General features: G+C 52.6%; 2 protein-coding genes across 2 annotated transcripts; one reads left to right on the forward strand and one right to left on the reverse strand.

Annotated features, from left to right (window-relative positions):
• Nucleotides 1–385: 385 nt before the first annotated feature.
• On the forward strand, nt 386–1,318 carry LOC119316017 (probable CCR4-associated factor 1 homolog 11). The gene has a single exon (XM_037590421.1). The coding sequence runs from the start codon at nt 386–388 to the stop codon at nt 1,316–1,318; it is 933 nt and encodes a 310-aa protein (XP_037446318.1).
• A 6,430-nt stretch (nt 1,319–7,748) lies between these two features.
• LOC119314322 (endoglucanase 8-like) lies at nt 7,749–11,371 on the reverse strand. Its single transcript, XM_037589057.1, has 2 exons — nt 11,126–11,371; nt 7,749–9,026 (listed from the first exon to the last, which is right to left on the reverse strand). The coding sequence occupies exons 1-2, from the start codon at nt 11,369–11,371 to the stop codon at nt 7,749–7,751; spliced, it is 1,524 nt and encodes a 507-aa protein (XP_037444954.1).
• Nucleotides 11,372–14,339: the final 2,968 nt, after the last annotated feature.

The following is a 14,339-nucleotide window of genomic DNA, read 5'->3' on the forward strand; positions in this document are numbered from 1 at the left end:
CTTGGATTCGATCCTCTGAGCACCACCGGAGAGGAACCGGCCTGGGCTCCGACGGAAGGAGCCTAGCCCTAGCGGGATTGATCGCCCAAGAACGCGGCCTGCGGCAGATCTGAGCAACAGCGAAGCCATCCTTGTGAACTCTTCTTCTTCCTTTACGGTGAAGGAGATCCGGGCGCGCGCTAGCTAGCTTCTCCGAATTAGAGCACGCACCGGGCGCTAGCTAGCTTCTCCAAATCACGGGCCGATTCGTGTCCTGTCTCCGAGTCCAACTACGAGTCTACGACCCTGATCCAACCCCTCTGTATCTCTGTATTACAAAGCGAGCTCAGCAGCCGGCTCATGGAGGTCGAGGCAACGACCGATCTGCATGAACCCAACCGCCGGTATGTTCCCCATGTTTCCGCCGCCGCCGATGCCTTTCTACCAGACGTCCCCAATGCAGCCGCCGCCGTTCTACTTCCATGCAGCAGTTCCCGTGCCGTCGTCCGCGGTGCCGGTGCGCTCTGTGTGGGCGTGGAACTTCAGGGAGGAATCTGACAAGCTCTGCCACCTGGCCTGGAACGCCCGGTACGTCGCCGTCGACGTGCACTACCCGGGCCTCGTCCACCACGCGGACCGGAACCACAACATCCTCACCGTGGAGGAGCGCTACGCCGTCGTGAAGGCCAACGTGGACGCGCTCAAGCCGCTCCAGGTCGGCATCGCGCTCCGCGACGGCCACGGCCGGCACCTCGGCGCGTGGGAGTTCAACCTCCGCGACTTCTGCCCCGTGTCCGACCCGCACGACGAGGGCTCCCTCGCGTACCTCACCGGCCGCGGCCTCGATGTGGACAGGCTCCGTGTCCGCGGCCTCAGCGCCAAGATGCTCAGGGAGAAGCTGCTGCGTTCCGGCCTGTTCGACCCTCGGTGTGCCGCGCGATCGTGGATCACCTACGCCGGGGCGTACCACATTGCGTACCTCCTCAAGATTGTCACCGGCGGCGCCCCGCTGCCGAAGGACATGGCCGGGTTCGTCGGCGCCGTTCGGCGTTACCTCGGCGACCAGGTCTACGACGTCGCGAGGATGGCGGCCGACTGCCCGGCCATGCCGCTGGGGCTGGAGCGCATCGCTGATCACCTCGGCTTCCATCCGCCGTTGGGGAGCCCTCGCCTCGCGGCTGCCGCCGGCGTGCACGCGCTGCAGGTCTTCATGCGGCTCAAGTACAGTGAGTTGGGCGGCGACGTGGAGAGACACCGAGGCCTGCTTCATGGCCTGCACCAGCACTACGTCGTCGACAATCTAAATTCCTGCAGCGTTGGACTGAAACAGTACTTCTGATCGAGTCTTTGAAACAAGGATTGGTCCCTCAAAAAAAGGAAAAAAGATTGTTCCCTCAAAAAAAAAAGGAAAAAAAGAGAGAGGATTGGTCCGTCAAAAAAAAAAGATTGCTAATTTGGTACTGCCCATGTAATCATATATATTGATAATAATAGGTTATACTCCCTCCATTCAAATTTAAAAAATAAGTGTCGTGCTTTTAGACTAAAACCCCGCCACTTACTTTTGAACGAAGAGAGTATATATAAAGGATTAGCAATTTAGTATTGCAGTTTTATAGGTCAAAGTATTTGATTATTTTAGTAAAGTTTCACTGTAATGCTGCTCATGCATGTAACCATATCAATAAGAAGTTATATAAAGATATCCAATTTTGTTGCTACACTAGCGTTCTATTAGCAATCTTTGCACTTACATTGTTGAGGAGTTATAGTAGCCTACATACATGCATCTTAAGGCATCTCCAATGCTAATCCGTGAACTAGACACCATATCCGTGGAGACGACCATCCAAAACTATGCACATACATTTTAAGCTGGATATCAATAAACTGAAGCGCATTCATTATATTTTGGTCATAAATTACGGACGCATGGAGTGCTTCCAACGCACGACCCAGTCAAAATCAGGGCAGACATGAAATTCGGTAGAGAGCTCCAATCCCAGAGAGCTTAGTGAATCAAGAATTAGTGTAAAATTGAAATACTTAATTAGTCTGAATGCGAGATAATTAATCAAGTGCTGTTAGGGACAGAGTAGTGGTAAGGATCGATCTACTATCTCACGGTAGCAATCAGTCTGATACAACGGGATTACAAGAATGGATCGATCGAAAGAAGAACTAGGGTTCGTGCCGCCGCCGCCGTTCGTGATCCACTGGATGGTGAGGGAGAGAGGAGCGTTCGCCTTAAGTAGTCGCGGTGGCTGGGCCGGGCTGGTTGTGCCACTCTGGGCCGAAGTAGAGCGGGTTGCTGCGTCGGGCGCGGCTAGGCCCGGCCCGTGTCTTGCTGGCCGGTGTGGTCGAGCCGTCAGGGGTGTTAACATCCCCTCCTCCTTGAGACGAGGCTTGCCCCCAAGCCTCCGCATGAGGGAAGCGTGCTTGGAGTGCTTGGCGATCCCCCCAGGTGATGTCGAGAGCTGCGCCCGCTGACCATTGGACTTGGACTTGCTCGATCATGATCTCGTTCTTCTTGCGCCATCTTGTCTGAAGAATCTTGATCGGGATTGCTGTGTCGCCTGCAGTTGCTGGTAGTGTTGGAGATGCCGTGGTTCCTGGAAGGAGTGCTTGCCGAAGTTGGGACACATGGAAGACTGGGTGCACTGCTGCTTCAGGGGGAAGTTGCAGTTTGTAGGCGACATCATTGATCTTGCCGATGATCTTGAACGGGTCGTAGTACTTGTAACTGAGCTTGTGGTTTGCTCTTGGGGCCACCGAGGTTTGGATGTAAGGCTGCAGCTTGAGGAAGACGTGATCACCGACCTAGAATTGGCGAAAGGAACGCTTCTTGTTCGCCTGGTCTTGCATGATCTGGCGCGCCCGATGGAGTTGTTGTTGAATAAGGTCCTGCATCACTGCCCGCTCCTCGAGCCAAGTTTGCAAAGCTGGTACTGATGACGAGGTCGATGCCGTGATCCCCCAGTGCCGAGGTTCCCTTCCAAACATGGCCTTGAACAGCGTCATCCCGATGGCGGAGTGGTGTGATGAGTTGTACCAGAATTGCGCCAAAGGTACCCAAAAGCTCCATCTCTTCGGGCACGCTTGAACGAAGCAGCGCAGATAAGTTTCAATGCACTGGTTCACCCGCTCGGTTTGGCCGTCCGTCTGCGGATGATTCGCCGTGCTCATGCGCAGTTCTGTTCCTGCATATTTGAACAGTTCTTGCCAAAAATGGCTGGTGAAAACTGGGTCACGGTCAGATACAATAGCTCCCGAAAATCCGTGCAGCTTGTACAGCTGTTGCATGTAGAGGACGACCACTTTTGCCGCTGTGTAAGGATGGGCCAGGGGAAGGAAATGGGCGAACCGGGTCCTTTTGTCGACCACCACGAGCAAGCAGTTGTACTGACCCGATTGTGGCAAGCCGTCCACGAAGTCCATGGTGATTAGATCCCATGATTCTTTTGGAATTGGTAATGGCATCAGCAGACCCGGCGAAGTAGTGCGGTCTGGTTTGGCTTGTTGGCAGATCTGACAGCAACGCACATATTGCTGCACATGCGCCTTCATCTTGGGCTAGGCAAACAGCCTGCGGATGCGTCGGTAGGTCACTGGGAAGCCAGAGTGGCCCCCCATGGGGCTGTCGTGGAAGGCTGCGATGATGCGCTGCTGCATAGCTGTTGTTCCTCCCAGCCAGATGCGGCCCCTGAAGCGGAGTAACCCATTCTGCAGTTGGAATCTTCCCTTAGGGTCCTCGCGAACCGCCAGTTGCTCAAGGAGTCTCTGCGCTTGAGGATTGGTGTTGTAGCTGGCGAGAATATCTTCGAGCCATGCTGGTTGGCACACACTGATTGTGTGCAGCACTTCAGTTATTGTTGCTCTGGACAAGGCATCCGCTGCTGTGTTTTCGCCCCCTTTTTTGTACTTGATGACGTATCGGAGTCCCAGCAGTTTAGTGAAGGCTCGCTGCTGCCATGGCGTCGAAAGCCTCTGCTCTGTCAGGTGTGTCAAGCTGCGCTGATTAGTGAGTATGGTAAACTCCGCATGCTGGAGATATGGGCGCCACTGGTCGACAGCTACAATGACTGCCAAATATTCTTTCTCATAGGTCGAGAGGCCTTGGTATCGGGGGCTCAGAGCTTTGCTCATGTAAGCGATCGGGTGACCCTCCTGCTGCAGTACCGCCCCTATCCCTTTGTCACGTGCGTCGGTCTCGATCACGAAAGGTTTGGCGAAGTTGGGCAGTGCCAGAACTGGTGCTTCGATCAGATGTTGCTTGAGCAGCTGGAATGCTGTGTCGGTGGCTGGTGTCCAGACGAATGGTGCCCCTTTTTTGAGAAGATTGAATAGTGGCTAAGCTATGATTCCGAAGTTCTTGACGAATCTTCGATAGTACCCAGCTAGTCCCAAGAAGCTGCGGACCGCCTTGACATCCGATGGTGTCGTCCAGTTGGACACTGCTTGGATCTTCGTAGGTTCTGTGGATACCCCACGGTCACTGATGACGTGCCCAAGGTATGATAGGCTGCGCTGTCCGAATTCACACTTGGACATCTTCACCCGCCATTGGTCCCGGCGCAAGAGTTGCAGGACTTGTCGCAGGTGATTGATGTAGTCTCGCAGAGTCTTGCTGAACACCAGGATATCGTCGAAGAAGAGGAGAACGCACTTGCGGTCGACTAGTTTGAGTGTAGTTGTGAGAGATCCGTTGAATGTGGCCGGTCCACCCGCTAACCCGAAAGAGACCACCAAGAATTCGTAGTGGCCTGAGTGCGTCTGAAACGCGGTCTTGTACTCTTCACCCTCTGCCAAACGGATCTGGTGATATCCTGAGCGCGGGTCCAACTTGGAGAACCATGACGCACCATGTAACTCGTCCAGTAATTCCTCGATGATGGGCACGGGGTACTTGGCAATGTAGGTGATGGCATTGAGATGTCTGTAATCGATGCAGAGTCTCCATGTTCCGTCTTTCTTCTTGACGAGGATAGCTGGTGAGCAGAAAGGACTGGTACTCTTCCGAATAATCCCTTTGCGAAGCAGTTCCTCTACCTGAGCATCAATTTCCTTCTTATGCTCTGGCTTGTGTCGATAGGGCCGGATGTTCACCGGCTGGGCTCCTGGGATGAGAGGAATCTTGTGATCGCAGTCGCGACGTGGCGGTAACCCTTCTGGCTCCTTGAACACATCAGAGAATTCTTCTAGAATTGCTTGTATCTCTGGTGAGTTGGTGACGCTGCTGTTGTCCTCACTGGCAGTCGCGTAGATCAACGCCATATGAGTGATTGCACCGGAGTTGCAGAGTTGTTGGAGTTGAAGGGCGTTGATGACCGTGCAAGTCGACGAATTAGACTCGTGCCCACGAAGGCGAATCGGTCCCGCGGGCGACGGCATCTCAATGAACTTTGCACGCTAGTCGACCGTCATGGGGCTGTGCTCCTCGAGCCAGTCCATCCCCAAGATTGCATCGTACGTCCCGAGCGCCAGCACCTTCATATCCGTCATGAACTGGTGGCCTTGAGTGCACCATTGACATTGTGGCACACTTGCAGAGCAGGCGAGTGCTCCCCGGTCGGCGATGCGTACTTGATAGGCGCGGGGAAGAGGTTGGACGCCCTGGATGGTCGTCGCCAGCCGCTCATTGATGAACGAAGTGGTGCTTCCGGAGTCGACAAGCATCAACGCTTCGCGCCCCTGGATCCATGCGCGCAACTGGAACGCCTTGTTCGATACGCCCCCAGTCAGGGCCGGCTTGGAGATAGCCATGACCACTTCTTCTGGGACGGCCTCCGGCTGGGTTGGTGCAGTCGTGGCGTCGATGCGGAAGAGCTCCAGAAGTTCTTCGACGACGTGGAGTTGGACTGACGTGGGGCACGTGTGGTCAGGTCCCCAACGCTCGCCGCACTTGAAGCACAGCCCCGCGCTCGACGGTAGTCGCGCAGGGCCTTGAGCTTGGTGGAGTCAGCTCGCGCGGCGTCGGTACCGCGGCGATCCGCGGCTGGAGCTGGTGGTGTCGCGCGCGCCGGTGGAAGAGGCAGAGGAAGCGGTACATTGGGTCTCGTCGGCGCGTCAGGAGGGCGCGTAGGCGTGGGGCGCTGCACCTCCGCACGCGCGTTGTCAGCCACCTCCTCCTGAAGTAGCGCCAAGGCACAGGCCGTGTCCAGGTCGGGTGGTCGCTGGACCATGACCACCGCTCAAATGTCCGCCCGCAATCCTTCCACAAAACGGGTGAGAAAATAAAATGGGTGAATCGAGTCTGAATAAGAGCTCAAATGATTAATGATTAACTCAAAGCGCTCGATAAAATCAGCTATGGTGGATGTCTGTTTAATGGTATAGAATTGACGAATGAGCAACTGATGTCGATCGCGACCAAATCGAGTAGTTAATAGGGCAGAAAAAGACTCCCAATCGAAGCTATTGAGCTTCTTTTGGACTGACTGTAACCAAATGGCCGCAGCCCCTGAGAAGTTGAGGGCGACCATGGGAACCCAGAAGGTTTTGTGGATGCCAAACATGGAAAAGTACTGCTCGCACATCGTTTTCTACATGTTCGGATTTTCGCCCGTAAATTGCGGAAACGAGATAGAGGGGTGGGCTTGTACCAAACCCGCAAGCATCTGACTAGCGTGCGCAAAAGGAGAAGGTAAGTTTTCGATCTGACCGTTGGCCGGGAGGGCCAGCGGCGTCTAGAACGACACCGACGGCCTCCCCCGATGCAAACTGAAGTCGTCGTGGTCCTTAGACCCTTGAGGGGTGTCCTCATCGCCTCCCGCCAGGCCCAAGTTGTCGGAGGGCAGCACGGGCGGTGGTGCCGTAGCGTGAAGAGGTGGCGCGCCCCCGTTGGCGTCGGTGGTGGAGGTTGGGCGCGCCTGTTGGAGGGCGGTGACCGCGTCGCCCAGATCGGAGACGCGGCGCTCCAGATCCGGCCGCCATGCGACGAGATCGTCGAGGCGGGATGTGACCGCGGTGAGAGCCGCGGTGTTGGCCTCCATCGTCGCTGTAAGCTTGTCGAGGTAGGCCTTTGCGGACGGATCCATGGCTTCGACGAGGAAACGACCGTGGCGAATCCCTCGAGTTTCGATGAGATGAGCCAGATCGGGCGGAAGAGTGGAGTTGTGCTGGCGACTGGTACCAGATGTTAGGGACAGAGTAGTGGTAAGGATCGATCTACTATCTCATGGTAGCAATCAGTCTGATACAACGGGATTACAAGAATGGATCGATCGAAAGAAGAACTAGGGTTCGTGCCGCCGCCGCCGTTCGTGATCCACTGGATGGCGAGGGAGAGAGGAGCGTTCGCCTTAAGTAGTCGCGGTGGCTGGGCCGGGCTGGTTGTGCCACTCTGGGCCGAAGTAGAGCGGGTTGCTGCGTCGGGCGCGGCTGGGCCGGGCCCGTGTCTTGCTGGCCGGTGCGGTCGAGCCGTCAGGTGTGTTAACAAGTGCTCCCTTCGTAAACTAATGTAAGACCGTTTAGATTACTACTTTAGTGATCTAAACGCTTTTATGTTAGTTTACAAAGAGAGTACTAACTGACACATACTACACATCAATTTGGTCATAAAGTACGGATTAACTCGATTGTAACACAATTAATTAATTAATCAAGAAGGTAGTACTTTCCTAATTAAACTGAGAAGCAGAGACAGAGAGCGCGAGTGAGAAAGAAACTACTTTATCCGAGGAGTCAACATGCATGCAACGCAAGCATGTGGATGTGGTTTGTGGCATGGAATCGACGGGCCGGCTCAACGACGTACGAATCAACCGATACTACATCTGATCGTATCCGTGGGACTTGGAGGCGACGAGGTTGGGCCCGCGTCCGGCGAGCGCGGCGAGCGCGCCGATGGCGAGGGAGTTGATGTAGGTGCAGGGCTCGGTGCACGCCGACGCGTTGCGCTTGTCGATGAAGTTGTCGGCGCCGTCGGGCCCGCCCATGATGGCCCCCGTGAGCTCGTTGGGGTTGGGCCGGTCGGGCGCGAACCAGTCGCCGAAGCTCATGCCGCAGTTGACGACCGTCCCGGGCTTGAGCACCGGCGTGGACGCGCCGCGGTGGTGCGGCTGCGTGGGCGGGTTGGCCCCGAAGCCGACGACGTAGGACCTCCCCCTCGGGTTGGCGCCGAGGAGGTAGTCCATCTGCTGCTTGGCGAACTCCCTGAGCCTGGCGGGCTTGATGGGCGTGGCGCCGCACATGACGTCCTGGCGGGCGGTGTGGAGCCAGTCGGCGTAGACGAGGAAGAGGAAGGCGGTGCCGGTGACGTACTGCGAGTTGGCGCCGTCGCGGAGGTGGATCATGCCGCCGGGGGTGATGAAGACCTGGTGGAAGGGGGTGTCGGGGAGCACGGCGCAGACGAAGTTGTCGGCCTGCGTCTTGTAGCTCTGCAAGCCGCCGCTGGCGTTCATGTTGTGCGGGGCGAGGAGGATCTGCGCGCCGGGGTACTTGAGGTCCCAGCTGAACTCGGCGACGCTGGAGGAGATGGCCTCGTGGGTGATGAAGTCGGCGTAGACCTGGCGCTTGGTGGCCATGAAGAGCCAGGTGGCGGCCCAGAGCAGCTCGTCGTTGTAGCCCGAGTAGGAGCAGTAGAAGGGGCACTCGCCGTCGTAGGTCTTGAGGTGGCTCCTGGCGAACTGGTAGAGCAGCTTGGCCTTGTTCATGAGGCGGCGGGCGTAGTTCTTGTCGTTGCGGAAGACCATGGCGGAGGCGGCGAGGGCGGCGGCGGTCTCGGCGGCGATCTCGGTGCCGGGGGTGTTGCCGTCGATCTGGTAGAGGGTGCGGGGCGTGGGCATGTTCTCGGGGCGGACCCAGCACTGGTGGTCCAGGTTGGCGTCGCCCACCTGGACCCACATGTGGTTCTTCTTGGCGGCGCACTTGAGGATGTAGTCGGTGCCCCACCTGATGGCCTCCTGCACGTGCTTCAGCTCCCCCGCCGCCTGCAGCTCCGGCTTGAACGCCAGCGCCGCCCACGCCAGCGTCGTCACCGTGAACGCCAGCGGCAGCCCGTACTTCACGTTGTCGCCCGCGTCGTAGTACCCGCCCGTTAGATCAACCTGATTCATCGAATGAGAACGCTCTCGTTATGCACAATGAAAAAAAATAACGTGCTACAAAAAAATAGTTGATCTTCTTAAAATACACGCTATTAGTCTGCTATATCGCGCTATAACATGCTACTAACGAGATATTATACAATGATTTATTTGGTCGAGATATTGCTCAGACCACTATAGAGTTGCATGCATCAGCAAATATGGCGATTCCTAACCCGTTGTGCGTGCAACCGCAATCCTCTCCGCACGCGCTCCTCTGGATCCATGCCGCCTGGCCCACGCGGGACCATGCTGAAAATCCTTTTTCCTCTCCTATACCTTGCAAATACAGTACCCCACTCCTACGGACCTACACAGTCCCCACCCCGTGAATCCCCCCTCTCGCCTCTTCTCTCCTCCTCACTGTTCAGATCCGGGTCAGGCCACCGGCACGGCTCCGCCCCTCACTGCTCCGGTGGTCTACTTCTCCGACCTGCTCCTCCACCGCCCCTCACTGCTCCAGTGGTCTACTTCTCCAACCTGCTCCTCCACCAGCGCGGCCACCTCTTCTGCCCCCCGTCCTGAGCTTCAAGGCCCCAAGATCAGATGAGCTCCGATGTGCATGCATACATGAGACCAGTAGCATTTGCTGCTGTGCATGCGTATGCATTGGGTTAGAGCAGCTCTTTCCATGGATTCGTAGATTAAATCTGTAGATTTTATGCAGTGGATTTTGTGGTTGTGGATTCTTCCTCTATCTTTATTTTGAATCCTCACTCCGATGCATTTTCGTGGATAATTGTTTATGTCATGTGTCGATGCTTCTTAAGCTGCAGAAAGTGTGATGCATTTTTTCTTGCTTGCTTTTATTCACCGTGTGAAGATTTGATCTATATGAGGGACAGAAGAAGAGATTTAACTTTTTTTGATTCGGTGAATATAGGAGGGAAGATGTGCTGAAAGATATGGTATTGCGTGCCTTTCTTTTATGGATCAAAAAAGATCTATGTGCGGCTGTATGTACGAGATATTTTGTTCTACACACGGTGAACTAGTATGTACGAGATATATCCGAATTTTACCATAAGTTGGGGCCTTTGAAGTTGAACTACCGAAGAATTTTATGTTTTCCCTACTTGAACTTTAACTTCAAACTCTAAAGAACTTTCAGAGAATTGGTAAACTTTGCTGAAAACAGTGAAGAACTTTTCTTTTTATTCTCAAATATTAAATTAAAAGAACCAGGAGTTGAAGAACTTTCTGAATAGTAGATCCGCACTTTGTTAGAAATAGTAAAGAACTTTGCTATTTGGAACCCAAAAACTATATAAAAAGCTTGTCTGAACTTTGATATAGAGTTTATGGAACTTAATTTTTAGCCATTCACAATTTAGTTTTGTCTTGGGTTTGCAATAATAACCGAATCCACAATTTATGAAATATATGCATATTGGACTTGTTTTGTAGAGCTGGCCATGAGAAACTCAAATACATAAATGAATTTAAATTTGCATAATTTATTTATAAGTTATGATGATATATTTGTTTGTTGTGTAATTTTGTGTTAGAAGAGGTGCAACACGGTGGGATGTGCTTTGGTGGGCCCAAGGGAATCTAGTTTTATAGGGCTTCATATACATGCACTAGAATATCATCTCCCCGTCGAATACATGCATGGCGGACACCAGGGTGGGCCACATCGATTGGACAACATGCTGGATGAACGGTAAGGATATAAGTTGCCCGCACAACGGGTTAGGAAAAATCCGTGTCCATGCATCAGCTGCTTGAAATGCATGCATGCAAACTAGATCAAATTGTGAGACGACGTTTCATCACTGGTTTTAGCTCAAAAATAGCTCAACGGACATGAACGCCCATGGACATTAATTAGCAGTTATATGTGCGTGAATCAAGCGGGCATGGCGATTTCATAACGTACGCCATGAACGCCGCACCCATCTTAACACATGCATGCATTCAACATGAATGCACGCACGACGGACATGATCGACCAAACCAAGAAACTCATGCATGCAGGCAGCACGTATGGAAGCGAAGGAACGAAATTAAGCGGAGAGAGGGAGATCAGCGGCGGCAATAACGCACGCAATACGTACATGGGCGAGCTTGCCGTCCTCCATGCCGGAGTCGCCGCGCCACTTGATGCGGTTGTCGGGCGGCAGCTTCCCGGAGCGCTGCGCCTCGAGGAACATGATCGACTTGGTGAGCGCGTCCTTGTAGTTGAAGGAGGTGGCGCCGGCGACGTCGCCGGACAGGACCAGCGCCGCGAGGAGCAGCGCGACGCCGCAGCGGACGCCTTCGCCGCCGCCGCCGCAGCTCGCTGGGGTGTGCCTCTTCTTCATGGCGCCCGCGCTGGTGAGTGAGGTGAGGGAGGGGGGAAGCCGAAGCCGAGGCGGAGGCGTGGGCGTGCCGTCCGTGTTGGGAGTGGCAGAGGAGGGAGCGAGGGAAGGGCGGCTAAAAGGGGGAGGGGCGCGAGTGCGTTCAGGAGGTTGCGAAGTGTTCGGCCCAGAATGGCTTCGGTTTCAGACGGTCAGCTGCTGGTCTCCCTCTGGTGGCCAGTTTCTCCTGCCTGTCATGCATGGCAAGAACCAAACAAGTGCAGTAAAAAAAACGCACTCAAGTGCTTTTTTTAGGGCAACAGTCAGGCATACTACCATACTTGTTAGTCATTGCAACTTGGACCTACACTCATCCTACTGATTTCCATCAAAAACTGCTGCTAAGTTTTGACGAAGTTGGCAGTGTGCAAGTGCAAATTTAGGCTACTAAAAATTATGAATATTCTAGAGAACTGTGAGTGATCAAAGGTAAATCTTTGATGTTGTTTCTATTGTTTAATTCTTTGGAGTGATACACCCAAATAGGGATTGTCGGGATAATATTGACATTGCTTATACGCATTCTATATACTACTACTAAAGTTTAGTCAAAGGAAGTCAACTAGCTTGAATAGTCAACCAAATAAAATGAAAAATAGAGAAAACCGACATATATACCGCTTCCTCTATCCTTTGAGGCTAGGATAAACTCTTCCCTCTCCACTCTTCACCGGCGAGCCCGTGAATTCACGTTGCTTCTGCATGCTACTCTAGTGGTTCATGGGATGGAGGGGAATCTCGATCGGTGCCTCCGCTCCGGCTAGTAGTTTAGCCAAGGGGTTTTAGTCCTTGCAGGTCGGGATCGGGCGGATGGCGGTGCTTTCTCTTCGAGTTTGTCTTTTGGGCTCTGATCCTCCTCGAGTTCGTCGGTCTGGACGTAGTCGAAGGAGCTCCAGCATAGATTTCTGCCGTCTCCTTGGGACGGTGAGGTTAGGGTTTCTCGTATGTGACGAGATTTGGTGTCAGATACTTCGTATCTATTCAAGTGTTCAATGGCGACGATTGTGACTTTAGGGTGCCGGTCCTTAGGGGCACATGTACAAAGACTTATCGCTTGTCGTCAACAAGGTCAAACCGGCTTTGATAGAGGAGCGGCGATAATGGTGTGTCGGCGGCTCGTTCTGGCGACGATAGTGGTAGTTCGGTGGTCTAGGGACATGGATGTAATTTTTATATGTTCGAGGTGTTTTGTTTCTGGTGAACTTTTATAATATACCTGGAACATTTCACAAAATAAATGAAATATCAAATGAAAAGCCCAAAAGAGAAAATAGACTAGCAAGGATGTGTCATGAACACCCTTTCTACCTTACCACGCCATTTGCACCCACGGCAAGTAAAGTTGTCAAAGGAGCTCTACATCGTAGAACCTCTAAATCAGTAATGCCATGTTGAAGTCGGTGTCAGTCTAGAGTTCCAACAGTCAGGAAAGCGCTGTAATGTTCAACAGTGCGTACTTTCACTTAGATTGCTTAACTATCGAAGCAACCGACTAGGAATGGAGCAATGAGGGTGGTTTTATTACTTGCACCTAGAAACTACATGCATGTTACTCTGTTTGCAGTAGGGTAGTACTAATACTGTATTAGTTGTTGCAACTGAACAAACAAACTGCCGATTTGCTTTGCAGTTCCCCAACCAGGGAGAGCAGTGAGGCCTAACCTTTTGATATTTCAGCACAAGATGTTCATAAATGTCAAATAGCACCAATGGCAAGTTGGTCCACATAGGCCTGGAATCAATGGAATTCGTCTGAAATGCTATGTCTATTTTTATGTGCATAAGCACAAAATAAGTACTTCCCCAAACCAAATTAATTGACACCGGTTTAGTGGAAAGTTAGTACGACCAGGGTCAACTAATATGGATCATAGGGAGTAGAACAGGGTCACCGAGTGTTGTCTTAATCACCAGACACATGCAGTTGGGCCTTTTTTACTGAACCTGAAAAGAAAAGAAAACATTGCTACAAACACCAACTATTCTTTATGGGACTCTGCCAAAGTAAACACCAACTATTCTTTATGGGACTTAGTGGACAACAACGAGCATGAAGATGCTGGCCCTTGCAGTTCAGCAGAAAATATGATGAGATCTTATCAAAATAGCACTTGCACCTGATGCGCATACACATACTAAAATGGGGCATTCCACCTCTATTTACAGCATGGCATCGACCGTGCATAGGGTTCAGCTAGTTTATCGATCCTCCCCAGCGGCGAAGTTCGTAAGAAACAACGCTGTGCCGAAGCACCCGACCAACGCTTTCAGCTGACTGAAAGAAATCTGGGTAGGCTTGAGACGTTGCGAGTTAGTGGTTGAGCTTTGATTAGTATAACCAGATCCAGTCAACAGACATCAAACTCCTCACCGTATGTCATGGCTGGTTAAGCTCCTGCAGTGATATAAGTAGTACAAGATTAACCATGGACTAGATGATAAAATTAAAGGAGGGGCTTAAACGTGTAGCTGGCCAATGGCATCATGAGGTGGTTCTTCACTTCCATTTCCAGATTCTGCAACAACGAGATGCTTTTGATGTCAGGACAAAACAAGTATTAGTGAGTGCCAGTAAACTAGGGCTTCCTCGTATGCTTAGCGGTCAGATCTTTTTAGGCGAACATAGCTTGTTACTTGTTTTTCTTTTCTAGGGGTGAGCGTGTGCTGGCTTGCCTGAAGACCTATGTACCGCATTCTAGGCCTTCTCACGGCCCACATTTTGGCGCCAACATGGCAGCCTGGTAATGACCACTGTTTTGGGTACCGCTCAAAATTTCGTGATCCCGAGCGGTTACTGCTACCTCACGGAAAACATTCGTACCGAGAAAAAAATTCAAGTTTTTTTTGAAATTTGAATCCAAACAATCACCGTGCTGCTAAATACGCGGCATCTCTCCCGTAGCAACTGCGCTTGTGATGGCGTAGTGGCAAA

This window comes from Triticum dicoccoides, chromosome 6A (genome assembly GCF_002162155.2).
Source record: "Triticum dicoccoides isolate Atlit2015 ecotype Zavitan chromosome 6A, WEW_v2.0, whole genome shotgun sequence".
In the NCBI taxonomy this organism is placed as follows: domain Eukaryota; kingdom Viridiplantae; phylum Streptophyta; class Magnoliopsida; order Poales; family Poaceae; genus Triticum; species Triticum dicoccoides.

Bases quoted from the DNA above. Each gene is read 5' to 3' on its own strand.
- LOC119316017 (XM_037590421.1), top strand. From the start codon at position 386: ATGTTCCCCATGTTTCCGCCGCCGCCGATGCCTTTCTACCAGACGTCC.
- LOC119314322 (XM_037589057.1), bottom strand. From the start codon at position 11,371: ATGAAGAAGAGGCACACCCCAGCGAGCTGCGGCGGCGGCGGCGAAGGC. The intron at 9,027-11,125 runs GTACGTATTGCG...TCGATGAATCAG, and splicing joins AGGACGGCAAGCTCGCCCAT to GTTGATCTAACGGGCGGGTA.